The sequence below is a fragment of the Mobula hypostoma genome, chromosome 15 (assembly GCF_963921235.1).
Source record: "Mobula hypostoma chromosome 15, sMobHyp1.1, whole genome shotgun sequence".
NCBI lineage: Eukaryota > Metazoa > Chordata > Chondrichthyes > Myliobatiformes > Myliobatidae > Mobula > Mobula hypostoma.
Window position 1 is genome coordinate 29922788 of NC_086111.1, and position 27023 is coordinate 29949810.

The following is a 27023-nucleotide window of genomic DNA, read 5'->3' on the forward strand; positions in this document are numbered from 1 at the left end:
GGTGCCATTTTCCTGTAATAATTTAAATGGGAATTTGTTTGTTGCTGTGAATTTAGACAGGATTTGGTGACAGTTTGTCTTGCAAGAAGGTAAAGTGAAGTAAGGTGGCAATGCAGCACCTTTGACATGAGCCCCAAGAAGGCTGACTTGTAAAAGGTGAAGGAACTGTAGATGTCAACACTAAAACTTGAGGATCCATGAAAATCTATCAAGGAATATGACAAGGAGACTGCATATTGAGAGAAATGACAGGCAGGCAACATCTATTTTCTTGTATCTCTTCAGAGTTACATGAAGCATGTGTTATCTGAAGGTATACTGATTCCTGTACTGTATGAACATTGGATGAATTGATCTTGACTGAGAAGGTCAGGTCTCTCCTATTTTAGGACAAGCTATTTAAAGGCATAAATGACACATGTTTTTATTACAGGTTTGCTGCTGTTGCAAACACTCACAACAGGAATTTGGTTTTTCTTCTGTTTCAGGAGAGTGACTATTCAGATATCATGAATGATCAGTTTTGTGTGGGAGGTGATCAACACTTCCAAGGTCAAGGATTGTATGAAGAACATGAGCCAACAAGGACAGCATGTGCCACACCAAACAGTAGTCACAGTGCCAATGATAAGAATTTCCTGCCTACCATCAAGCTGGAGAGCTCTCTCCAACTAAAAAGCAACTCGAGTTCCATTAAATCCTATGATGCTTCCACTAGACCTAAAGGGGAACCAATGACTGCAATGGAGGCAAAGAAACACTATATACACAAACTTACACCATACGAAGAACAGGAAATAGCTAGCTATTCAGAAATCTATTTTGTTGGACCAAATTCTAAAAAGAGACCAGGCATTATTGGTGCACCAAATAATAATAGCTATGATGATGAGCAGGGTTCGTACCTTTATGTGCCACATGATCACATAGCCTATCGATATGAAGTCATCAAGGTAATCGGGAAAGGCAGCTTTGGCCAGGTGGTGAAGGCTTACGATCACAAACTCCACCAATACATCGCCTTGAAGATGGTACGGAATGAGAAGAGATTTCACAGGCAAGCGGCTGAAGAGATCAAGATACTCGAACATCTGAGGAAGCAAGACAAAGACAACACCATGAATGTCATCCATATCTTTGAGAGTTTTTCCTTCCGTAATCACATCTGTATGACTTTTGAATTACTCAGCATGAACCTCTATGAGCTCATCAAAAAGAACAAGTTCCAAGGATTCAGTCTGCCCCTGGTTCGTAAATTTGCACACTCCATCCTGCAGTGCCTTGATGCTTTGCATAAGAGCCATATCATCCATTGTGACTTGAAGCCTGAGAACATCCTGCTGAAGCAGCAGGGCCGTAGTGGAGTGAAGGTGATTGACTTTGGGTCCAGTTGCTATGACCATCAAAAGATTTACACGTACATTCAGTCACGTTTTTACCGAGCTCCTGAAGTGATTCTGGGAGCCCGGTATGGGATGGCTATTGACATGTGGAGTTTGGGATGCATTCTTGCTGAGCTGTTGACTGGACATCCACTGTTACCAGGGGAAGATGAAGGAGATCAGCTGGCTTGCATGATAGAATTACTAGGAATGCCATCGAAAATGCTGCTAGAAAGTTCCAAAAGGGCCAAAATGTTCATCAGCTCCAAGGGTTACCCTAGATATTCCTCTATTGTAACACTCCCTGATGGGACTGTACATTTGAATGGAGGACGATCACGTAGAGGAAAGAATCGTGGTCCACCTGGTCAACGGGACTGGACCACTGCTCTAAAGGGCTGTGATGATCAATCTTTCATTGACTTCCTGAAACACTGCCTGGAGTGGGATCCTTCCTTACGCATGACACCAGCACAAGCCTTAAGGCACCCTTGGCTGCGAAGACGCCTGCCAAAGCCTCCTACAAATGACAAAGCAACATTTGCAAAACGCATGTCAGCAAGTCCCACAGCCCTCATGGACGCAGTGGCCAAACTACCTCCTACTTCTGCTAATATTGCCAACAAACTGCGATCCAATCAAAATAATGATCCCAATCCCAATATGACTCAGAGGACTGTTCTTCCAAAGTTGGTCAGTTGATTGGATGTTTGAGAAAAAATCATAATTATTGATTCGGTTTTTGTGGCATGCAGTATACAGGGAACACAAATTCTTCCTTTCTACATTCCAATGTGACTTGAACCAACAGGGTTTTGATTATTGCAAGGCTGCAAGTCTGGATTGAGTATGCTCTACGACCATGAGGCAGCTCCCATCAAGCCACACTGTATGCATTGGTTTACACTGTACAACGACAGAAACTACCCGTTGACATTCACAGTAAAGCAGTTGGGCTGGATGCACAAATGAAAAGGTGTTCTTTGATTGGATTGTTATTTATTTCTCATCAAAAGAGACCTGCAAAGAAATAGTTGTGTATAAATCATTTGATCCCCATACATTTGTAGGCCAAAAGTGTCCTTGTATTCACTGACAAAAGTTGCTGTGCACGAAAGTAGCTTTAATCTGTTCATTTTTTAAAACAAAATAACCGTAATCTTTTAAAAATAATCTCACAAGAGAATAAAATGTTTTCTTAGTTACAATATCACTATCAATATCCCATTGGAAACAGACCATTGGTTAGCTGGTTGTCTGGGTGAACATTTATATGTTTTGCAAGTGGCCAGGCATGGAGGAAGTTAGGGTGCTGGTCACATATATTGCCTGAACTATTATCTGAAAGAGGCAAGAGTTGCTGATTCAGGGTGCTGTGTTAATTTATCCGCAGGGAATGCCACTGCCTGGGTGGGTTTGCAAATGGCCTGCAACTCTGTAGAAATGTGGCTATTTTTCTTAATTAAACAAAGCTGCTAACAGCAAAACTTGTGGGTAGATCACCTCTATTTTTGACTTTGGAGGAAAGACAATTGCTATTTATACTTTGAGTTCATTCTGCGGTTGTTTTCTCTGCATTAATTTCTGTTTTATTAACGAAGCTGACAGAAAGGAATTTTCATTGGTACATCTCAAGTAGAGAAAAGATAAATATGTCTTTCTATAGACATGTCTATACTATGTCTGTTTTTTGGCTGCTCTTTTATATTTATGCTTCATGGCTGCAGTGTGCATTTGGGGTGGAAACTTATCCCCTGAGATGGGTGAGTTTCCGCTGAGGTAAAAGCGTTATCCACAAAAATCCACTGTCGGGCATCACTCAAAGGAGAGACTAGTCGGCAATTTAAATACTGTATGTTAATTGGTCCTTATAAACAAGCTTAACTGCTATTTTTGAACTTTGCTGTAAATTGATTTGTCAAACTAAGTACAGCTCGACCGTAAAGTCATTTGGGAAGCACATCTGTCAGTAGGTACTTAGCCCTACAGGTTCTATATTAAGACACTCTGAATGGTGCCATTAGCAGATGTTGTGCAGGTTTGGAGAAAGTTTTGAGAGGATATGGTGCTAACTTTGTCAACATGTTTTGTTTGGTTCTGCACAGTTGGACCTTGACCTCATCATTAACAATTCTCCTCAAAGATTCAGTGTGGGTGCTACGTGTGCTGTGGTTTAGTGGGACCCAGAGGTGGCCAAGCACAAGACCCTCAGAAAGAGCAGCCAGAAGCTGCTCCTGACCACCTTTGGCTACATGTGTAAGAAGGGCTTTTGACATTTGGGCAAGCTAATGGAGGTGCTATCCTGCATACAGGGTTTATAGTCAGATTTCCTTGCATATTGTTGCTTTAGTGGCTCAGCAGTTGTAGTGGACCTTTGCCATAAAATCTGCCAGCTTTGCCACTGTTTGAGATGGGGAAGGGCTAGTAGGAACCATAAGCACTTTGATCAAACTTCCGCTACCCTGGTCTTCATTACTCTCCTTCCTTGCTGAACTCTTTGTTGCAGGTCAATTGGACTTTGGGCAGCCAAGGTTGGGCTATCTGTCATCCAAAGAAAAGTCTCATTCATAGTGCAAAAAGGTTGATGAAAACTTTTATCAATAGTTAATTGCTAGATTTGGAATTCCATGGAGATTGCCTGTCTCTTCTTGATCAAATACATTAGCAGGAGGGCTGTGAGAAAGAGCCACTCATCTGAAAAAGAAACTCCTCCATTCTCTGTAAGTACACACAGTGCTGGTGAAATGCTTACCAAAGCATTAGGCATACCTTGCTGTTTCTCAAAAGGTGTGCTTTTGTTAATGGCCCTTAAGGTAATCGTGTGCCCCATCTGCCACATCCTGAGTCCTCTAAAACATACCTTTGAATGCCATATGTTTCCATCATTACTTCTTGCTCTTCAGTGAAGACTGTAACTCCATGTGAAATGAAAATCTCTCCCTCTTAACAGACCCGACGAAGTATGAGTATCCGAGCAGGTGTACAGAGTCATGAGTCTTGGGAGCATACAACCTCAGGACGAGAAGGACCTTGTTGTCATCTTGCTCCACATCTTGGGAGATGAGAGATGACACTCTATGAAATTAAAGATGTTAGAAAGTAAGATAAATAAAGTTAAGATAAATAAAACCAAAAAATTTTGGAAGCACTCTGCAGATCAGGCAACTTCTGTAGAAAGGAAAACAGAGTTCCTAACTTGAAAGAGCCCAAGCTAGTTTTAAGTTGCAGGGAGGATGAGGAGGGATGGATGGGGCAAATAACTTATCATTGTGCCTCACAAACAATTGAAATGTTAACTCTGTTTTTCTTTCCACAGATGCTGTCTGACCCGTTGAGGATTTCCATCACTTTCTGTTTTTATTTCAGATTTCCAGCATCTGTAGTTTTCAGACTTTCAAGAATGTTTAAAATTTTTATTGTGCCCTTTTCCTCTGCTGCTGTCATCCAATTGAAATGACTTCTGAGCAGGAATGCAGGAAACTATAGGAAGCGTGCGTGTCCTCTTCCAAATAACTTTTTACTAGGAAGAGTGTCGGATTTTAGTTGGACCCTTGTGGGAGAGATGCTTCCCCATTTGACCAAGTTAGCTGGGAACTGAATTGTAGTCCAGATGAATTTAAAGCAATTCTCATTTAGGTATCCTTCCTGGGTAGATGGATCAGGACTGAGATTCTGGGCCTTTCTTGTCTTGGCCTCTCATTCTCCACCTGATTACAACCAGAATCCTTTTCTCTATCGCATTTGAAGTATCCATTTACGTTTATAGACTGAATCAGAATTCTTTAACATCATCAGCCAAATTCCATTTGGTTCATCTTGTGTCTATTCTAAGTCATCTGTATATAGAGAAAACCACTGAAATGTCAATACAATTTCTACCCAAAATACCCATACTGAAAAAAATCATTCATCTCTACTTGTTGCCTCCAATTGATACAAATGCATTTCAGTTACTGACATGCACTTTAAAACTCCAGTAGAACTTTTGTGTGGCATGTTAGGAAATACACACTTTGAAGTTCAAAAAACAGGACATCTGCTGTACCCTCTTTTTCTTTGTACTCTGATTTCCTTAGTGATAAAGCAGAAAGATGTTGTCAAGTTTGTCCAGCTAACTCCTCTGATCATTGGAGTGATACAGATGAGGAACCTAACTTCTGGTTTGATTTGTGTGGCTGCATCAGATTCTCAGTCTAGTCATACTGACGTGCATTTTTTTTAGGTGTGACTAAAAGCTGTTGTGGAACAGGTAAGACTATATGTATATAATATATCAAGTAAATTTACAGGTATTTAATTATAGATTATCTTTCACATGCAGAAATAGACTATGTTTGTCTAGTTGTATTTTTAATTCCATTTCCATTTTTCAATAGATGTACCACAGTTTGTGGAATCCCTCAGTTTGGGAAGGGGAAATATATAATTGCCAGGAGATTAGATGCTACAGAAATGCATTGAGATAAAAGGCCAATGTCACTGTTCCAAAATATATTTAATTGTAAGCTTAGTTAACAATCCCCAATCTTAGCTGCCTCCATAGCACTATATGTGTCTGCTGCAAATTCCTACACATTCACAAAGATCTTAATGGCTTATTGATGTCTTAGGCAGCTTCATATATCAGTACAATATGTGATAAGTAAAACTATTGCGTATTGATACCACATATTAATACATATCAATGCTCTCATTGCTTCCATCCATATCCTATGTCTTACTTAGAGCCATATCTCAGTAAACAGTACTTTTCTATTTTTATTAGACCTATGACCATTTCAAAGTACTTGTCCTAGTTTATGTCCTCCTTGTTAGACTGCTCCTTAGCACAATAGTTCTCATTATTCTTGCAATTGACCATGTTTTCAACTTTATATACCTTTTAAATCTCTTTTATTTATCTTTTAAACCTCACCACCAAAGTGGAGAGATAAGTGATGATTTAATTAAGTTTACCTCCGACATAGCAGCTGTTTTCTTAAACCCTGCCTTCTTTATCTTTCCTTAAAATTTGTCACATTAATTAAATTTTTGGTCATTATCCTGTCCTCCCATTACCAATGTTCAGTTATTACTCTTTTTCTTCATGGATTTTTGTTTTTCATCAGCATTCTTGTCTATTTAACAAAAATGTATCCTTTGTTGACTGATAAAAGTTGACAGTCTAAAATAGGAATATCTAGAGGTTTAGAGAGCCAACAAAATGGTTTGGGGCAATGAGTAAAAATATCTGTCAGTTGGGGAGCAGACCTAGGAGCTGTCATAGCCCATCAGACTAATTCAAAATCAATGGACGTTGGTTTAAAATAGACTGCAACATTTCTGAGGAAGCCGGGGAAAGAGGAGATGTTATTTTCATTCACTGAATTGTTATAATCTAAGACTTGCTGCCTGTTTGGCTTTCAAAAAGATATTGGATCTATGTTATATAAAACAAAGAAAATTTTACAAGCACCGTGCAGGGCTTGGGGCTCATAGGATAGCTTGCTGTTTGGAGGCTCAAGCCTGATGTGGGTGACTATCCTCCTCCTGATCTGTGTGATATGACTTTGTGTTATTTTATCTGACTATTGATTGCATCTTAGGAAAGAATGCTTTAAAGTCAGACAATGGCTTCTGAAAATTATCGTTGGAGTTATGTGTTTAGTGTTGTGTTTCTTCCTGAAAGAGTGATCGTCCAGCCTACATCTAGTTGTTAATTTATTCAATTATTTATTCATTTGAAGGTCCTGACTGCCTCTTTTCAGCGATTACAAAGATGAAGGTATTAACTGGCTAACTTTGGATGTTCCTGTCACTACAATTGTAAAACTAGCCGTTACTTAAAAATTATTTGCAAAAAATATGCTAAGGTTACTTTATTTGAGAATTTTACTTCAGTGTGCTGGTGTTGGGTATTGTGGACTTTGTGGATGATATTAGTATAGATTACGTTGTGGAGCATTGATAGGTGCTTTCAGTTGGCTAATGCACCCATGGTATAGGCCACTTTCTTACTGCTCAGTGACAAGAAGAAGCACCTATGTGACTTTTCCTAATAATAGTCATCATCAATAATAGTGGTAATGAATTATCGTAAAGGGGCCATTGTAGATTATAAATCACAATTGATTCGCTTAAGAACATACAATTTACCTTGCAGTTCTTAAAGCAACATTTTGCTGGAGTTTAAAATTATCTTAATTTACACATCTTGATCAAACTCTTGATCAAATTTGCATGACTGAACTGGTGGCAATTTAAAACTAAGTTGTGTGGAAATTTCTTCCTACATGGAGTCATGAATCTCTGGAATTCTTTACCCTAGAGGGAAGTGGAGACTAGTTCACTGGGGATAAGTTTTGAAAGAACTGAAAGTTATGGAGAACTTGGCCACATACGGTAATTTTGGCATGGGATATACTAGTAATGGTTACATAGATGGTGTAGACTTTAGGGCGAGATAATCGATTTCTCCTACTGTTTTCTGTGAGGTCAGCATTGTATCCTTTCAGTTTCCTATTCATTCAATTTTCATGGCAAGGTCTGAATGAAGATAAACTCGGTCTGCTACCCATTATCCCGCCAGCCACATTTAGCAGTAGTAGATGGGGATGGCAACGAAGTTGACTCTCTATTCATGGGAGTCAAGAGCCAAGTAAAACTATGCCATAGTAATTATAAGGACTTGATTGGTGTACTGTTAAATGCCCTGACAGCCTTGGTCAGGTAATAAGGCTGCAATTTGTGTTAAATCCTGCACGCATTTTTGGTAGGTTTTCAATTTTCCTGTAAATAATTAAAACAAAATAAAATTGAGGCAGATTTTTTGCCCTTACATGAGTGCTAATGCTGGGACATATGCAGGTAATCCCACAGTAGTTACAGTTTCTTGCACAGATATTGGCCTAAGCCAGTGGCAGCACCAATCACCCTATAGGTGAGATTACTCATCAAACACAGCAATTCCAATTTAAGTAAATGGGTGAACTCTGCTGCCAAGCATTGGGTAAGTGATTTTTTTAAGTATTAGTTTCAATGTTTCTAATGTATGTGCAAGAAATATATAAACTTTTTCTTTATATAGGTACAACTATGAAGTTCAAAAATATTCATAAATAGTGGCATAGCTTGATCTGACAGCCAGTGAGCCTGGAGTCTCACTGCCTGTCAAAGCCATTGAAAGTTTGCACAATGCTGTACTCAGCCACCCTCGGGTGCTGGGAGCTGGCTCCCAGTAGAAAACCACACCAGAGACCGCGTTGGAATGAACTAAGTGGTCCAGGGATAGGAAAAATGTGTGGCAACAGAGATCCGCCCCATTTTTAAAATATGACGTAAACATGCTGGTTACTGGTTAAAGACACACATAAGACCATAATACGTAGGAGCAGAATTAGGCCATTCAGCCCATTGAATCTGTTCTGCTATTCATTAACTATATTGCGATAAGCAACAGATCAAATACCAGGTGAGGAGACTCCATTCAATTCTGGGCCCTGAAACTGGATTCCATGCAGATTTCCGTGATGGATATATTGGCTTATGCCACTTGGTTTTCCTGGACCTACATTGGAGCTGAATACATGGACTGTATTACTTTCTTACAAGGGGCTGTATACCACATGTGCCTTTTAGAAGCAGTGGCATGATATCGTCTGTTGTTAAGTACTTAATTAAAAGTTTATGCTGGCAAATGTTAATGAGACAAGAGAGAGACATTTCCCTGCATAACTGCTAAGAATTTTAGTCTTTCCATGTATGCAGATAAAAAGCAGCAGCAATGAAGTTGTGTTGGGCTGTTCCCTTACATCCATCTCAAAGTTCTCTTGGAGTCTAGCATGGGATTATGAAACTTCAGTGGTTTCCAGAATTTAGTGAAACCCATATTAACATTCTGCACCTGCTGCAGAGAGAACTTTTCTGTCAATTTCAATGCAGGTGAACAGCTGCGGTGGACTTGATCGGGTATTAGTTAACTTTAATTTTTCAGACCCAATGTCTTCAAGTGTTAGAGATTTTTAAAATGTTTTTTTACTTAACTACGAAAAGATTTTGAATTTGTAGTATTCGCATTTCTGAATGTTTTTGCGTGTCTGAAAACTAAAGTGATGTGACAGCTGCTTCAGTGTGTGAGATTTAACAACTTGTTGAAGTATTTGGTAATTTTTGCGAGTGTGATTGATATTGCTACTCCCCTCCCCACTCACACATTTTAACCACATAATACCATTACAAGCTTAGAGGAAAGATCTTCTCCTTGCAGGGTCTTATCCGGAGAGAATCGGCCATCTCCTGCCATAAACTAACATTGTCTGCATCACGCCAGGCGAGTTTCGCAGTGTTTGTTTTTGGAAATCAGCAGAAAACATAGGCAACTCTGTGCTGGCTGTGAATTCCATCTCAATTTTAATAAATTTCCACATCTGACTACTTTCTATGTTATGTGTAGATGGATATGTTGTCAAAATTATTCTAGACTTCACATAGATAGCCTGCCTTGCATAGAGCAAGCTGCATACAAGAAAATCATAGGGGCACGGATTATAATGAAATCAATGAACAGAAATTTTTCTTTCTCATTTATTCCTTACTTTGAGCATTTAGTTCTTATGAATGCTATTCTCCTATAGTGCCATTTAACTTTAATTACCTATATTGACCTCAGTTGAACATTATAGTTAAGTACTCTGTGATTACTGATCCCCCTACAGCCTCTTCAACCTGCTTTATTAATTCATCTGCATTAGGTAGGACCAAATTTTTATACTTTCAACCTTGGGGAGTGGTGGAATGCCCTCTCTAGCATTTAAGTATTTCGGTGAACATCCACACAAATTTTCTCTAGCAAAAAGCAGAGACTATGTCAGGGAAATTAAGATGATAGTTACAGCTGTGACTTAGGTGCATGCCATTTGAACTTTCATGAGATTTTATTTTACGATGTATTAACATTAACATTTTCCTCTTTCTATATTCCTGCTTCGTTGAGGGAATCTTTGTTAACTGCCACTTTATTTTACCTTCAAACATCATTGCTGAGATTATTATTATTTCCAGCAACAAATCATTCAGCATTTTACTTTGGTAACATGCATAAAATGTTGGAGGAGCTCAGCAGGTCAGGCAACATCTATGGAAAGAAGTAAACAGTCGAAGTTTAGGGCTAAGACCCTTCATCAGGACAAGAAAGGAGAGGGAAGAAGCCTCCCTTCTTAGTAAGAATTAAAAAGGCGAGGAGAGGGGAAGGAGTACAAGCTGGAAGATGGTAGACAATGCCAGGTGACTGGGGAAATGGGGTATGAAGTGAGATGGGGGGGGGGTGATAGGCGGAAAAGGTAAAGGGCTGAATAAGAAGGAATCTGATAGGAGAGGAAATTGGACCATGGAAGGAGGAGGCGCACCAAGGGTGGATCTCTAGAGCAGCTATGATTTTCTCTTCAGTAAACACCAAGAAGAAATATTCATTAAAAATCCCACCCATTTCCAATGGCTTGAGACATAGGTGGCCCTGATGAGCTCTAAAGGATTCTATTCTCTCCATAGCCCCCTTTTATATATACTTGAAGGGATTCACTCAGTCCCAACATCTTATACCTAGTGTATGTCTCCTTTCTTTTGGCCTGAGCGTCAATATTCCTTGTCAGCAAAGTTCCCTAAACTTCTCAAGTTTACCCCTCACCCTAATAGCAACATCCTACTCCTGGACACACTCCACTTTTAACTTAGGACTCCACTTGTGCACCTGACCTGTCCTTGTCCATCACCATCTTAAGATTAATAAGGCCATTAGAGCCAATGTTCTCCCTGACTGGCATTTCCATTACTTGCCCTACCTCATGCCCGATGAGGAGGTTCATTATTACACCTTCCTGAGTTGGAACTTCTCAATATTGACTCAGGAAAATCTCCTGGACACACTTCACAAATTCTACCCCTTAACACTCTGGGTGGCTGAGCCAACATCAGGGAAATTAAAATCTCCTACTAATACAATAGTATTATTCTTACAACTATACTCCTGCTTGTCAAGGTTCTGCTTATTATTGGGGGAGAGGGGCGGGGTGCGTTATAATACAGCCTCACTAGAGTGACACTCCTCAAATCTAAGTTCTACCCATATGGCCTACTGGATGGTCCCCCAAAGAATATCGTCATGCCATAACATCTTCCCTTATGTAAAAAGCTATACCCCTCCTCCTCATTTACCTGTACCTCTGTCATACCTGCAGCATCTATACCCTGGAATATTGAGGTGCCAGTCCTATCCTTCTCTCAGCCATCTTTCCGTTATGACTGAAACATCCCAGTTTTCAGAGTCAATCTATGCTCTGAGTTTGTTTGTTTTACCTGTTAAAACCTCAAGTATAGAAATAACTGCAGTTTAACTGACACTTCCTTTCCCTGCCTTTATTGTGTAATAGGGTAATCATTTTTAGGCAGGATGGAAAATCTAGGTTAAGTAGTCGAGCAAGAAAATAGATAGGCCTGTATTACCCATATAACTTGCAAAGGCAAAGAAAATATTGCATAGAATAACTGTAGATGTGGTTGTCAAGTGGAAGTGATGCCATATTACTGATTAGAAATAACACAGTGATACTGCTCAAGTGAGGCAAAATTTCAGCTGCAAATCTGTTGGCATCATCCATTGTATCTGGTGATTCCAGTGTAGCCTCCTCTACGTTGGTGAGGCCCATTGTAAATTGGGGTCCACTCTGTCTGCCAAAAGCAGATTTACCCGGTGGCCTACCATTTTAATTCCTGTCCCCATTCCCATTCCAACATATTGGTCCATGGCCTCCTCTTCTGCCATGATGAGCCCATTCTCAGGGTGGAGGAGCAACACCTCCTATTCCATCTAGGTAGCCTCTAACCTGATGGCATGAACACTGATTTCTCCTACTGGTATTTTTTTTTTCTTTTCCACTCTCTTTCCTCTTCTTTTATGCCCCACTCTGGTCTCTTATCTCTTCTCCTCACCTGCCTTTCACTTCCTCCTGATGCCCCTCCTTCATCCCTTTCTCCTATTGTCCTCTATCCTCTCCAACAGATCCCTTCTTCTCCAGCCCTTTACCTTTCCCACCCACCTAGCTTCATCTATCACCTCTTAGCTTGTCGTCCTTCCCTTTCCCCCTCTCCAGTTTTATTCTGGCATCATCCCCCTTCCTTGCCAGTCCTGATGAAGGGTCCCAGCTTGAAATTGTCAACTGTGAATTAATTTTCATAGTCACAGTCTGATCCCCTGAGTTCCTCTAGCATTTTGTGTGTGTATTTCTTCTCAGATTTACCCACGTGTATCTGACACTATTTCTGGATCAGAGATTCTTTCTCCATCCTCCTTTTGCAATGCTGGGGAAATTAGATCTTGTAGTTCTTGGAGTAACAATCGCAGCTGGATTGACATCCATGACATGTCCATTCTTCAGGTACCTTCCTACTGCCCAAATACCCCACTCACTGATCTGATTTCCCATTCTGAACTGTCCCATTTGTAAATGCCCATCTCTTTCCACAACCTCCTGAGTTTCCTTAAACCACCAACTCTCTGATCTCCTCATCTGTTCCATTCAATAATGCCAGATTGCCTTGCTTTCTTCCAATCTCTCCTGAGTTCCCACTTCCTCTTCTCTTCAGGCCTCAGCCTGCCATAAGGTACGAACATCTGACCACCCCCAGGCCCTAATCAAACAATATGAATCAATGTCACCAATTCAATGCCAGTTGGTATAACAAACCAAGACAACAAACATGAGGTAAACATGATGACTAGTATAAATCTGTTTGATAGAAGAGTTAATTTCTAAACTGATATGATACTGTAATTGAAAAGTAATAAGTGTCATTAGAGGGTACTATGAACATATGGACCTGCTAATTATACAGCCGACTAGCAACATATGTTGCTTAATAGGGTCATCTCTTCTCACTATCTTACCGTTAAAATTAACAAATTTATTGTTGAGCAGAGAATACCTCAACTACGTAATAATGTTCCAGTCCATTCTGGAATTCTGGAGAGGATATTGAGGGTATGATATCCATACATCCTGAAAGACAGGGGTTAATTAGAGGTTGTCAGCATGGCTTTGTGCACAGGAGATCATGGCATATGAACTTGATCGAGTTTTTGATCAAGTGACCAAGACAGACATGTTTAATATTGACTTCTTTAAGGCCACTGATAAAGTTTCACAGGCTGGGCTACTCAGGAGGGACAGGTTGCATAGAATTCAGGGAGATCTGACTAATGGGATACACAGTTGGCTTGATGGTAGAAAGCAGAGAATAATGGTGGAAGTTTGTTTCTTGGACTGGAGGCCCATGACCAGTGGAGTGTCTCTGGGGTTGGTGCTGGGCTCATTGTTTGTCATCTATATCAATGATTTGAATATACCAGGCATGGTGAGTAAGTTTGTAGATGACATTAAAGTAGGTGATGTAGTGGACAATGAACAAGATTATCAAAAAGACAGAGAGATCTTGATCAGCTAAGTGAGTGGGCCAGAGAATGGCAAATTGGTTAATTTGAATAAGTGCAAGGTTTGCATTGCATAAAGTCAAATCCTGGTAGGACTTCCAAAGTGAACATAGAGCCCCGAAGAATGTTGTAGAAGAAAGACTTTGGAATACAAGTACAAGGTTCAGTGAAAGTGGAGCCACGGGTAGACCTGGTGATGAAGATGTCTTTTGGTGTACTACCTACATAAATCAGTGTATTAAATCTATAGGTTGGAAGTTCATAGTGCAATTGTTCACGACAGTGGTGAAGCCACACTTGGAATATTGTATTCCATTCTTGTTGCCCTGCTATAGAAGAAAATAATGTTATTAAATTGTAAAAAGTTCAGAACGGATTTACAAGGATGCTGCCAGGACTTCAAGCACTGAGTTATAGGAAGGGGTTGGACAGGCTAGGACTTTAGTCTTTAGAGCGTAGGACATTGAGAGGTGATGTTATAGAGTTGTATAAAATCAGGAGGGGCATAGATAAGGTGAATGACTCACTCTTCTTCCAAGAGTTGAATAATCAAAAGCAAGAGACCATAGGTTTATGTTGTGATGGGAAAAAAATTAAAAGGAATTTGAGGGTCAACTTTTTTTAAACACAAAAGATAGGATCTGTGTGGAATGAGCTGACAGAGGAAGTGTCTGAGGCAGGTACAATAATCAGTTTTAAAAGATATTAGGACAGGTGCATGGATTGGAAATGTTTAGAAATTTTTTGGGCCAAATGTTGGGAAATGGGACTAACTGGGATGGGCATCATGGACTATTTAGGCCAAGGCCTCGTTCTATGATGTAGAACTTTATGTCTATATTTATGGAGCCATAGAAATGAAAGGTCAATGACTTGGTTTGTGTCAGAGAATTTCTTTACATCACAACCTTCGCAGATGTGACAGTAATTATATTAAGATAATTTCACTTTAGTTTACCTGATCTAATGAGTATTATTGATAGAAGAAATTGTTCTTCACTGATGAAGGTGTTGGAGATAGCCAATAATGAATAAAGGTGTCATACGGGGGCATTGATGGGTGGACCCAAATGCAAGACACGGACACTGAAGTACTAGGAACAGGACTAGGTGTGTCAAGAAAGCAAGGGAAGTGGGGAAGAAACGACGCTGGACAAGACACAGGCCCTGGACGAGACTAGGATACAGGGCCTGGGCTAGGACTAGACTAGGAAAGTGGGGCCTGGATGAGGAACAAGGAACTTGGAACCTGGACAAGGACTCCGAGCCAGAGACTGGACACGGACCCGGAACCTTGGTCTTGACACGGGCTCGGACCCCAGATCTAGGCGAGGACAAGACATGGCTACAGGAGTGGACGTGGCTAGGCTACAGGACTGCATGTGGAACTCTTGTACAGGACGAGAACAGAAAGCCTTGGCTTGGACTAGATGAGGTTCTTGGACGTGGCTTGGACTAGCCTTGGCTTGGTCTTGGGAGACAGGAATGCAGAACACAGAGCCTTGGTCTTGGGAGACAGGAACGCAGAACACAGAGCCTTGGTCTTGGGAGACAGGAATGCAGAACACAGAGCCTTGGTCTTGGGAGACAGGAATGCAGAACACAGAGCCAGGACCCCTCCTTGGGAACAGGACGTAGGGCCAGGACTCATACACAGAATGCTGAACACGACGAGACGGTTCCAAACACAAGGTAGCGGCGAATGGCCGGATCTACCTAGCAAAGGCATGGTCACAGAGATGGTTCCCAACACTAGGTAGTAGCAAGCGGTCGGACCTACCTAGCAAAGGCATGAACACAGAGACAGATCGAAACACCGAAAGACAGTTCCTTATCTAGACACAGCAATGCTCCGGCAGTAGAACTTGACGACGAGAATAGGCGAGGATGCAAGCGAGGCTTCAGGTGGAAGGGGAAGGGGAGGGAAAAGTCCAGCAACTGAAGCTGAACCCAGGAGCTGTTTATGTAGCCAGCCCAAAATGAGAATCATGTGCCTCAGTTAAGGCACGCAACAGGACAAGGGAAAATCAGAAAACCTGGAATAAGGATTGATGGACTGGACCATGAACCGGAATGCGGACTTCATGGACCGGACCATGACAAAAGGGAAAGATAAAATTGTAAAGGGTTGGAGAAAGCATTTTGGAGAAATAAATTCACCACCTCCAATTACATCTTTAAAAGCTATAGTCCGCTGAATTGGAGATAAAATCTAATCAAAAGAAATAATCAGAATCAATGATCATGTTATCTCATTGGACCCAGTCTCAGATAATAAAATCTTGTTTGTTAACAATTCTCATGAGTGCTAAGAGTATTTTTGTAGATTGTCTTGTCAAAATGAGCATCATTATTAGATAAAGTATCATTTTCTTCCAATTAATGGACTGTCTCTTTCTAGAAAATTCATTTTAAAATTAGCTTTTGGCATATTGGTTTAGAACCTTAATTATATCATGATTAATAAGTTCTTTATTCAGGTTTGGTTATGCTGTGCTCATAGCTTAACAACTCGAGATTGAATAATGAGGAAGAGCAGTTTAATCACCCAATGAATACAACTAACAATTGTGGATCTGTAGCTCAGCACCAATTTCTTGGTGAGAAAAAATGAAGAAAAAATTACTCTTTACCAGAAGTGGTTACATTTATGTATCCTTTGCAGTCTTGCACTATTGGAAAGTGAGTCTATCTTTTTAGCAGCTCATCAGATAAGGATAAGATTAGTCACAGTGGGCATGCTTTCAATAAGTAAGCCTGCTGTGCTCCCTATTTAAATGAGCATCTCGATTTATGCTAGAAACCCCTCTGATTGCTGGACTCGAACATGAACCATCTTTCGGAGGGACCAATGGTGGTGGCTTTGGTTAACTTAAGTTGGAGTGATTGGTTGTGAGATTGTTTAAAACTTAATTTTGTTTCATGGGGGAACATTTTGTTTCATGGGTAAGATATTTTAAAAGAAATTCATGAGAGGCAGCTTGAATGAACTTCTATAATAATTAAGTCCTTTTATTTTTTGATTGAATTTTCTTCAAAAGAAGTACTGTAATGGAACGTCTGGGAACAGGGTATTATCCTTATCCTCTGAGAGACAATTCTGTTTTGTTAGACCTAAAGGTTATTTAAATCCTGGGTGAACAGTTTGTCATTTTCAGGGATATAATGTGATAGAGTCTCGGGTCAGCTAGCATGTTGAATCTGAATTATGTGTAAAGTCCATGCGAGCTATTTCTTTGTTACTACACAAAATAACTGAGACACAAAGTGAATTATTTTATAGCAACATAATTTTCCAACATCGTTTTCCTCTTTGCTGGAAACTTTGCTCTCCCCTGTTTTATTTTAGAAGTATCTATTTCTTTAGATTTTGAGAAAAGCTTTCAATCCTCAATTACAACTTAAGAAACATATTTCTGTTTGTGAATTGGCCTTGTAGCATTTGCTGAAATAAAAACCTGGGTTATTGCAGTGGCAATCCTAAACCAAACGACAAACTAATATGACATGGTCATCTGGCTCAAACCTTACATCCCATTGAATCTCCGCCCACTTCCTGATGAAGTGGTTATATTGTTTTTAGTTTGGTACACAATTATGTTTGGAATAAAATTGCAAGATAACAGCATATCTCATAATTCAACACATGACATGTGCCCTTGAAGCTATTTTCCATTATTTCAAGACTAAAAGTATTTAGTAATAAATACAATACACACAATTGAATAGTAGCAGCTATCATACCAGTCATTTTTTTACCCTGTGGACCTGTGTAATAATACTCCCAATACATATTTGTTCACATTGCTATTGTATATTTGGCATTTTCAGAATTGCTACTATTTAATTAAGGTGGGTGCATATAAAGGCAATGATGACTACTATAAGAACTACTTGCTAGCGTCTCTTCCATAGTTTCTCTGAACACAACATGATGACAGCATTTATATGGGGACATGTCATCACTCTGACGTCTAACTCCTTGCATGACTTGCTATGTGATGAAATCAATACAGAGTTCCGTGCTCTGAAAATGTCACCCCTACCTGGCTTGATAGCTGGGGTCAGTTTCTATTTCCAAATCTGATATTGTGCACCTTTTTTGAAACCTGATGGGTACGTTAGTAGAAATTCCCAGCTGCAGGCTTGTGCCTTAACCCACTATTATCACAGTGAAACCAACTTTTGAATTGTACAGGTGTGTCTATTACTTACTTACTGTTTTATCTTTTTGAGATGATTTTGTCTCAATAGGCAGATGTGTTTCCTTATACCTCTGATTACTTAATGCAAATAAGAGATTAATATAAGGACTGTTTGTGATGTGTTTCTGTACAAAAGTGTTGGACTCGTTTAAGATTCATCTTCGTTAATGACTGTTGGTATTAGAGGATGTGGTACCTTAGGCAATAGATACTAAATGAAATTGTAATATTTAATAAGATGATGCTGTATGTAATATAGGTATGCAGTACAGCCATTGAGTTTATAACAATTGCAATTCTATCATTTGTGTCAATATTGTATGAAAAAAAACTTGTTTTAAAGTGTTTTAGTTTGTGAATATATATGTATATGTTTATTTATACCTTTAAACATTTTGTTTAGAATAGAGTTGAGCATTAATAAAAAAGATAATTTTGGATCTTTATTGTTCAGTTCTTTGAAAATGAGAGTGCCAACAGAACTGGGAAAACTGGGAAGAGTGGTTAAAGTTTTACAATGCTAAAATTAAAATGATCCATCACAGACAAACTTACTGCCTGCTGTGTCTCTTATAATGACTGAACTCTTTTTTTAAATATCCATCCCTATATGAACCAAGACAGAGCAAAATATGGAAGCTTTCACTTTGATAATTCACACATGATGAATAATGAAAACACACATTAGTTTTTTCCTCACAGAGTCGGACTATTTAATTTTATAATTTGTTCTTGGAACTGCAGACTGCTGGTTTTGGCAAAGGTAACAAAAAGATGCATATTTACGATTGTTCTGTTTCAGCCATTCTGCAATATTTTCACTTATTCTTCACATACTATGGTCTATTCATGAGGGTTGTGGTGCACCAGACTAGTAAATGTGAATATTATTTCTCAATACCAATTTAGTACTGCAGCAGTTTAGGGAAACAGCTCACTGCTATCTCCTCATGGGTAGCTTGTGACAGACGGTTAAGTACTAGCTTAACCTATGAAGTCTCCATCCCTTCAATGAAAAACCGATGGTGAATTACGATAAGGTTTCTAGCAATCACACTATTCAGATCTGTATGTACATTTCAAAAAGTGCTTCTTGTTGTTATGCCTTTGTACATATTTTTCCATTATAAATTTCTGTCTTACTTAAAGGGGAGGTTGTTCTTTCTAATTAATTACAATCTGGCATGGGGCAGTGGCTTTTCCATACAAATTGCTGAAGACATTTCCTGAAAATATTTGGTCTTTCATTGCTGTTCTCAGTCCAACACAGCAGATTAATTCAGCAGAGGTCATTCAAGGACTTCACATCAGTGAGGATGTCATAGAACCAGAACACCCTTCACTGAACTAATGTTGTTGAAATCATCTTTAACACTATTTACTTGGTGACCTGAAAAAGCATTTCATATTAGAAATGTGATTCTGGGTAAAATAAACATGGTTATTGTAACTGTTTCTGCTGCTGCACTTCCGCATTCCCTAGGTCACCCTCTCCCACCTCAACACTTGCCAAGTTTAAGATTCGAGATTCAACATCGTTTATTAATATACTTCAGTACACATAAAGGAGTACAAAATGATTGTTACTCTCAAACTGATGCAGCATAAAAAACACAATAAGAATAAAGAACATAATAAAAAGCAAAAACAAACAATAAATATAAAAACAATCTTATTAGAAACAAAGTACAAGTAACTGATATATATGTAACGTTCCATTATGTTGGCTCGTATATGTCTAGGGGAAATCCCACCCAGCACCTGCTTCAACACTCCCCACAGGGTCAGTCACCGCCCGAATCAATCCCAAACATCAATCATCAGCCAGCACACCCAGTAAATTTTAACGAGTACACTTTATAGATGTTACTAATTCTATGACATTAATATAAATTTGATACAGAGAGGAAAGTAATGAAAAAAAAAGGCTCCAACACTTATCAAAGTCCAAGTTCTTCGCGCGCTACCGTTGGAGCTCAGTCGATTCCTGACGACCACCCGAATCCTGTCGACTCATGGCTCGGGACCACCCGGAGTAATCGACCGGAGCCTTTCCGCACGTCCACCATCCTCCCCGTCTCTACCCCGACTCCCCGTCTCTCCTCCGACTCCTCCATTTCTCCTCCAACTCCTCCATTTCTCCTCCGACTCTCCGTCTCTCCTCCGACTCCCCGTCCCTACTCCGACTCTCTGTCTCTCCCCTCCGACTCCCCGTCTCTCCTTCGACTCCTCCGTCTCCCCGTCTCTCCTCCGACTCACCTCCAAAAACCCCGTCCACCGTCCTCCCTGTCTCTCCTCCGACTCCCCGTCTCTCCTCCGTCCTCCCCGTCAAAACCCCGTCCACCGTCCTCCTCGTTTCTCCTCCGACTCCTCATCTCTCCTCCGACTCCTCGTCTCTCCACCGTCCTCCCTGTCTCTCCTCCGACTCTCCGTCTCTCCCCCGTCCTCCCCGTCTCTGCTCCGATTCCTCGTCTCTCCTCTGACTCCCCGTCTCTCCTCCGACTCCTCGTCTCTCCTCCGACTCCCCCCAAAAACCCCGTCCAGCGTCCTCCTCGTCTCTCCTCCAACTCCCTGACAAAACCCCGTCCACCGTCCTCCTCGTCTCTCCTCCAACTCCCCGCCAAAAACCCCCATTCCCAGTCACATGATACAGCATTGTATCCGAAAACAAAACGATACATGACCACCCATTGGTTAATAGCACCCTGCTATCTCTAATAACCCAAGCAACTGTCTAGCTAGAGACTTTCTCAGCATTCCCCAGTATAACATAACAAGAGAAGCCATTTTAAATTTAACAAAAAGAAAGATCCTGTACATATATATATATATAGGACACTCCCCAACTTTTACTACACTACATGAAGAACTGCATTGGTGTTGCTTCCTCCGCCCATGCCGAGCTCATCCACTTCAGCAATTTTACCTCCAACTTCCACCCTACCCTCAAATTTACCTGCTTCTTTCTAACATCTCCCTCCTCTTTCTTGATCTCTCTGTCTCTATCTCTGAAGACAGCGTATCTACTGATGTCTATTATAAACCCACTGACTCTCACAGCTACCTGAACTATACCTCTTTTTACCCTGTTACTTGTAAAAACGCCATCTCCTTCTCTCAATTCCTCCATCTCCGGAGTATCTGCCCTCAGGATGAGACTTTTCATTCCAGAACTAAGGAGATGTCTTCCTTCTTCAAAGAAAGGGGCTTCCCTTCCTCCACCATCAATGCTGCCCTCAACCACATCTCTTCCAGTTCACGCATGTCTGCCTTCACCCCACCCTCCTGCCACCCCTCCAGGGATAGAGTTCCTCTTGTCCTTACCTACCACCCCACCAGCCTCCATGTCCAGCACATAATTCTCCGTAACTTCTGCCATCTCCAGCAGGATGCCACCACCAAGCACATCTTTCTCTCCCCACCCCACCCCCACAACTTTCTGCTTTCTGCAGGGATTGCTCCCAATGCGACTCCCTAGTCTATTCGTCCCCCTCCACTGATCTCCCTCCTGGAGATTAACCTTGCAAACAGAGCAAGTACTACACCTGCCCCAACACCATCTCCCTCATACCATTCAGGGTCCCAAACAGTCCTTCCAGGTGAAGCGACACTTCACCTGTGAGTCCGACAGGTTCATCTACAGTATCTAGTGTTCCTGCTGTGGCCTCCTGTATATTGGTGAGACGCGCTGCAGATTGGGAGGCTGCTTTGCCGAGCACCTACGCTCCATCCGCCAGAAAAAGCGGGATCTCCCAATGGCCGCCCATTTTAATTTCACTTCCCATTCCCATTCTGATATGTCAGTCCATGATCTCCTTTGCTGTCATGATAAGGCCCCACTCAGTCTGGAGGAGCAATACCTTGTATTCCATTTGGGTAGCCTCCAACCTGATGGCATGAAAATCGATTTCTTGAACTTCTTGTAATTCACCTCTTCCCGCCCCCCCCCCATCATTCCCCATTCCCATTTCCCTCTCTCACCTTATCTCTTTACCTGCCTATCTCCTCCCTCTGGTGCTCCTCCCACTTTTTCTTTCTCCCATGGTCTTCTGTCCTCTCCTATCAGATTCCCCCTTCTCCAGTCCTGTATCTCTTTTACCAATCAACTTCCCACATTTTTACTTCACCCCTCCTCCTCCTCCCGGTTCCGCCTATCACCTTGTGGTTCTTCCTCCCCTCCCCCAACTTTCTTCCTCTGACTCCTCACCTTTCTTTCCTGTCGACTGTACCCTTTCCTACAGATGCTGCCTGGCCTGCTGAGTTCCTTCAGCATTTTGTGTGTGTTGCTTGGATTTCCAGCATCTGCAGATCTTCTTTTGTTTGTTGTATATATAGACTGATGGTAGGTACATGAAGTGATGCTAGCTGATGGGTATGTAGTGGTGGTGGTGTGGGTTGATAGGTGAAGGCGTTGACCAGCCTGACGGCTCGGGAGAAGTAACCATTTTTGAGTCCAGTGCTCCTGGCATGGATACTGTGTGGCCTCTTCCCTGATGGGAATGGGTCAAACAGTCCAGAGGTGGAGTGGGTGGGATCCTCATGTTGCTAACAAGAGAAAATCTGCAGATGCCAGACATCGAAAGCAACACCCTCAAAATGCTGCAGGAATTCAGCAGCTCAGGCAGCATCTATGGGAAACAGTAAACAATCGAGAGTCGAGACCATTCTTCAGGACTGACATTGCTGGCCGTTTTTCTAGCCACCATATGGTTGGGCACCATATGGAAGATGCTTTCATGCCATTAAACTTTCATAAATATTAATGAAAGCACATCTGATGAAGTTTTCCCAGGTACTTATGATATAATACCAGTTAGTATAAGCTTCCTTCCTGCTCCATGTTGGAGGTAACTGGATAAAATCTCAGTTATTATTTGTGCGAAGGAAAGCGGTATTTTATAGAGCATGAAGAAATAGTCACCAGATATTTCTTTATTTTATCAATTTTATTTCCTTTCTTCCCTGTGAAAGCACGGATTCATTGCTGAGACAGTGGGATTTATGTTACTCCTGTTGTTAATCAGATAGGAGCAAACAGCTAGGTTTATTAATAAACTATAGTCATCTGAATCCAACTCACACCAGTAATAGGTTTACGTAAATTAAGCATATAACAACACCTATAAAAATGCTTCGTAAAGAGTGTTAAATTAGCATTAAAAAGATTAGAAATGAAAAATAAGTCCTGAATTTCTATGTGATTTGTTTTAAGTGAAAGAGGTGTTTGGATTTTAAAGGCACACACACAAAAAATTCTGGTGAACGCAGCAGGCCAGGCAGCATTTATAGGAAGAGGTACAGTCAACATTTCGGGCCGAGATCTGAAGGGTCTCTTCCTATAGATGCTGCCTGGCCTGCTGCGTTCACCAGCACTTTTTGTATGTGTTGCTTGAATTTCCAGCATCTGCAGATTTCCTCGTGTTTGGATTTTAAACATGTTTTCGGAACTGAAAGCTTTGAAAACCCAGACATGGAAATCTATTTCCCATTTCAAACCAGAGTGGTTGTGGTAGGTGGGCAATTGAATGAGCAGCTGCTATAGAAAGCAGACCAAAAGTAGTGGGTAATATGTAAGGGTTGGAATTACCGAGAAAATCAAAAATGGTGTGCTGGCTTAGTGTCAGCAGAAAGAAAGTGGTTGAGGCACATTTCTAGACAGTCTGCAAGCACTATTATCGAAAGTATTGCAATACCATAAAGCAAACTTTTAAGCATCTTGTGGAAGTCATTTAGTAAGCTGTGCACTGTCAGGTTAGGCCAGTAGCTACTTTTGTAAGAAGATAGGAAATAAAAGTAGGAAGAGCCCTCATAGATCCTCAAATTTGTACCATCGTTCTATTGGATTATGACTGATCATTTATTTCAGTGGCATTTCTTGTACTAATCTTATATCTCCACCTATTTAATATTAAGAAATCTATTTCTCATGGTTATGAATATATTCAATAACTCAGGGGCCACCCCTTCTTGGGTGGGGGTAAGATAAAGAATTCTTCTCTCCTGAATGATTGTCCCCTTTCTGTGAGATCAAGACACTTGCAGTTGAGCAATCATACCCATATCTACCCTGTCAAGCCCCATAAAAATTATACTTACTTCCCTTTCATAAGGCTAAAACAAAAGACTACTAAAAATAGCAGATTTTTCCAACTCTGCTGTTCTCTCTAAAGTACAAGATACTAGCCACTGCATGCTAGGTGCCAATGCTTTTCCTACTTGTTCTTAATGTGCTAATGACATGCTCTTTTGCTAGAATATAGAACAAAGGATACATATTTCCCAAGTAAATTGCATGTTGCTTTCATTGTGTAGAAATAAATTCTGACGTAATCTTGGAAGGGGAGGCATGGGGTGCATATTCAACTCCAATCAATGATATTCTGCTGCAGGTACAAGACCCTCAGACAGACTAGAACCTTCCCAGCGACCTACTGTTATTCACTGGGAAGGGCAGAGGGCTTTAGTGAGTAACGCTGTGTGTACTGGGGATGGGGGAATAGAAGCTGATTACATCGAACAACAAAGATTTTGGTTCCTGAATAATTTTGGGTGTATCATGGATTTTGGGCTGCTGATCATGAAAAGTCATCATGAAATTTCCCTATTGTGCACCATTTAAAAAATTGTGTATATTTGTTATGTCAATTCATAATTCAAGTCAATTAAAATGTTGCCCAAAATGTAAGCTGAAAAGTTTTCTATCTTGCCCAGGGATATCTGGGCATGCTCAGGCAGGGTGGATGCCTCATGGCAGGGCAGGTTTTAGAAAGGCTGAATACATCTTATGGAAATGTTTATTTGATGATGAAATTCAATAAAAAATAAATTAGAGAAAAAAAGAAAGGCTGTAAAAGCATCACGCACACACCATTCTATGGATTCTATGGATTGCATTTACATGTATATTGGTTTGTGATCATGTCAATGTGCATAGCATATTGTATGTACTCATTATAATAAAGTAATTGTATTTTCAGGAGTATTTGTGATAGCAAAATGTCTTACCAATGTTGCAACAGCCATGATACTTTCTGTTACATTTGTGGTGAGTATACACTTAAATCTCAGAGACAGGGCACAACTCCTTATTAAGGAAGCCCATGACGCCTACTTTGAGTGTAAAACTGGTGACCAACACAAAGCCTGGGATCCTCTCATTTGTTGCGCAACAGTCTTGGCTCAGAGGTACTCTCGGAAGTCAATGCCATTCGCTTTCAGGATGATATGGTGAGCGCAAAAAGATCAACAGACTGCTATTTCTGTCTGGCCAGAGTGTCTGGTTTCTCTGCTAAAAAGAAGAAATCCATTGAATACCCCGATCTCCGTTCAGCCATGAGACCTGTGCCACATGACGATAGTCTTCCAGTACTGAAGCCACCAGAGACATGGAGTCCAAATGAGGCAGATGAAGATGCCATGATGCATGAGCCAGGAATGGAAAATGACGCAGATACTGATACAGATTTTGAACCCTTTATGTTTAGTGAGCCTCATCTGATAACTCAATCTAAGTTAAATGACCTGGTCAGAGACTTGGGTTTGTCAAAGGCAAAAGTAGAATTACTGGGTTCACATTTTTATAGGTCCACGAATCAAACAGGTCATCAATGACAGGTAGTTCGAAGAACTTCTAGTGGGACATGAGAAAATCATATGGAAGGCATTCAAGGGCATTGTTGAAAATTTTCTTGGCAACTACTGAGCACAAACTACATGCAGTTGGTTGACAAAATGCTTTAAGCATACGAAGTGATGAAGGGCAGCATGTCACTAAAGGTTCATTTTGTGCATTCCCATTTCGAAATCTTCCCCACAAATTTCGGCACCGTCAGTGATGACTTGGTGAACGGTTTCACCAGGACACTGCAGTCATGGAGAAAGGGTATCAGGACAATTGGAATCCTTCAATGTTGGCAGATTATTGTTGGACACTTAAGTGAGAAGCCTCAGACACTGAGTACAAATGAAAATCATCAACAAAACATTTTTAACTTCGTTGAATTTCAACAAAACATCAGCACTGTTATGCAATTAATATTCACTCAAACTTAATTTCTTGTTTTTTTTTCAAATTCCCACATGATACAATTCTGAAATAATATTTGTATTCAGTTTCAATCGGTCTATCACAACCACAAAGAATTCTGAGGAAGCAACATTTAGAAAAAAATTGCTCTCCAGAGTTTATAATTGCAATGGATAATAGCCAAAATTCACAGATATTCTGTAGGACAAAGATGTAAACTAAATGTTTTTATCAGGAAAGGTTCAGAACTCCCCATATCACCAAGTTATTTTCCAAATTATCACTACTATATCCCAATTAACGCATTACATTCATCAAACTATCTCTGTCATGTGCTCCTTTTTCTGTACGGCTGAAGAGCCCTGAATTTCATGGGAAAGGCAAAGAGAAGGGTCCAATGTATAGCACCTTGTCATTTCTGCCACATCCCTAGCTTGAATAGTTCTACCATTGACAGCTAAGCCAATGACATTGAGATTACTAAGCTTTCAAATTATTTCATTAAACCTCTCAGTTTCTTTACTGATTTCCTCCCTTTTGGCTTTTTAAAAAATCAGTATCTACCTTAATATTTTGTCACAGGCTGGTACAAGTATTTCTTAATTCTCTGACTATATGCCTTCTGATGGTTTTCTGTGCAAAATAGGTTTTAATTTTGTTGTTAAACTGATGAGATACAGCTATTTGTTCCATTAGGAGGGAGGAGAAGATGGCGGCACGATGCAGCGCGCGCGGCTGTTCCGAATGAATATCGTATGTGTTAACTAGGGGGCCGTGCACAATCCGGATTTGATGGAGACAGCCGTGAGAAGCACGGAGGAACACCTGGAGTAACTTCTGAAATGCCCACTTCGCTGCTGCTGCTACTGTGCGATCGAGAATCTCTGGAGGGGAAGGCCCCAAATCCTCGGCTTTGCCTACTGCTTGTTGCCGGGGCCGGGGTCGAAGCT

General features: G+C 40.7%; 1 protein-coding gene across 1 annotated transcript; it reads left to right on the plus strand.

Annotated features, from left to right (window-relative positions):
- Positions 1-464: 464 nt before the first annotated feature.
- Positions 465-26788, plus strand: LOC134357072 (dual specificity tyrosine-phosphorylation-regulated kinase 2-like). The gene is made up of 2 exons (XM_063068386.1): positions 465-2358; positions 26770-26788. The coding sequence occupies exon 1, from the start codon at positions 510-512 to the stop codon at positions 2082-2084; it is 1575 nt and encodes a 524-aa protein (XP_062924456.1). The 5' UTR covers positions 465-509; the 3' UTR covers positions 2085-2358; positions 26770-26788.
- The last annotated feature ends 235 nt before the right edge of the window (positions 26789-27023 follow it).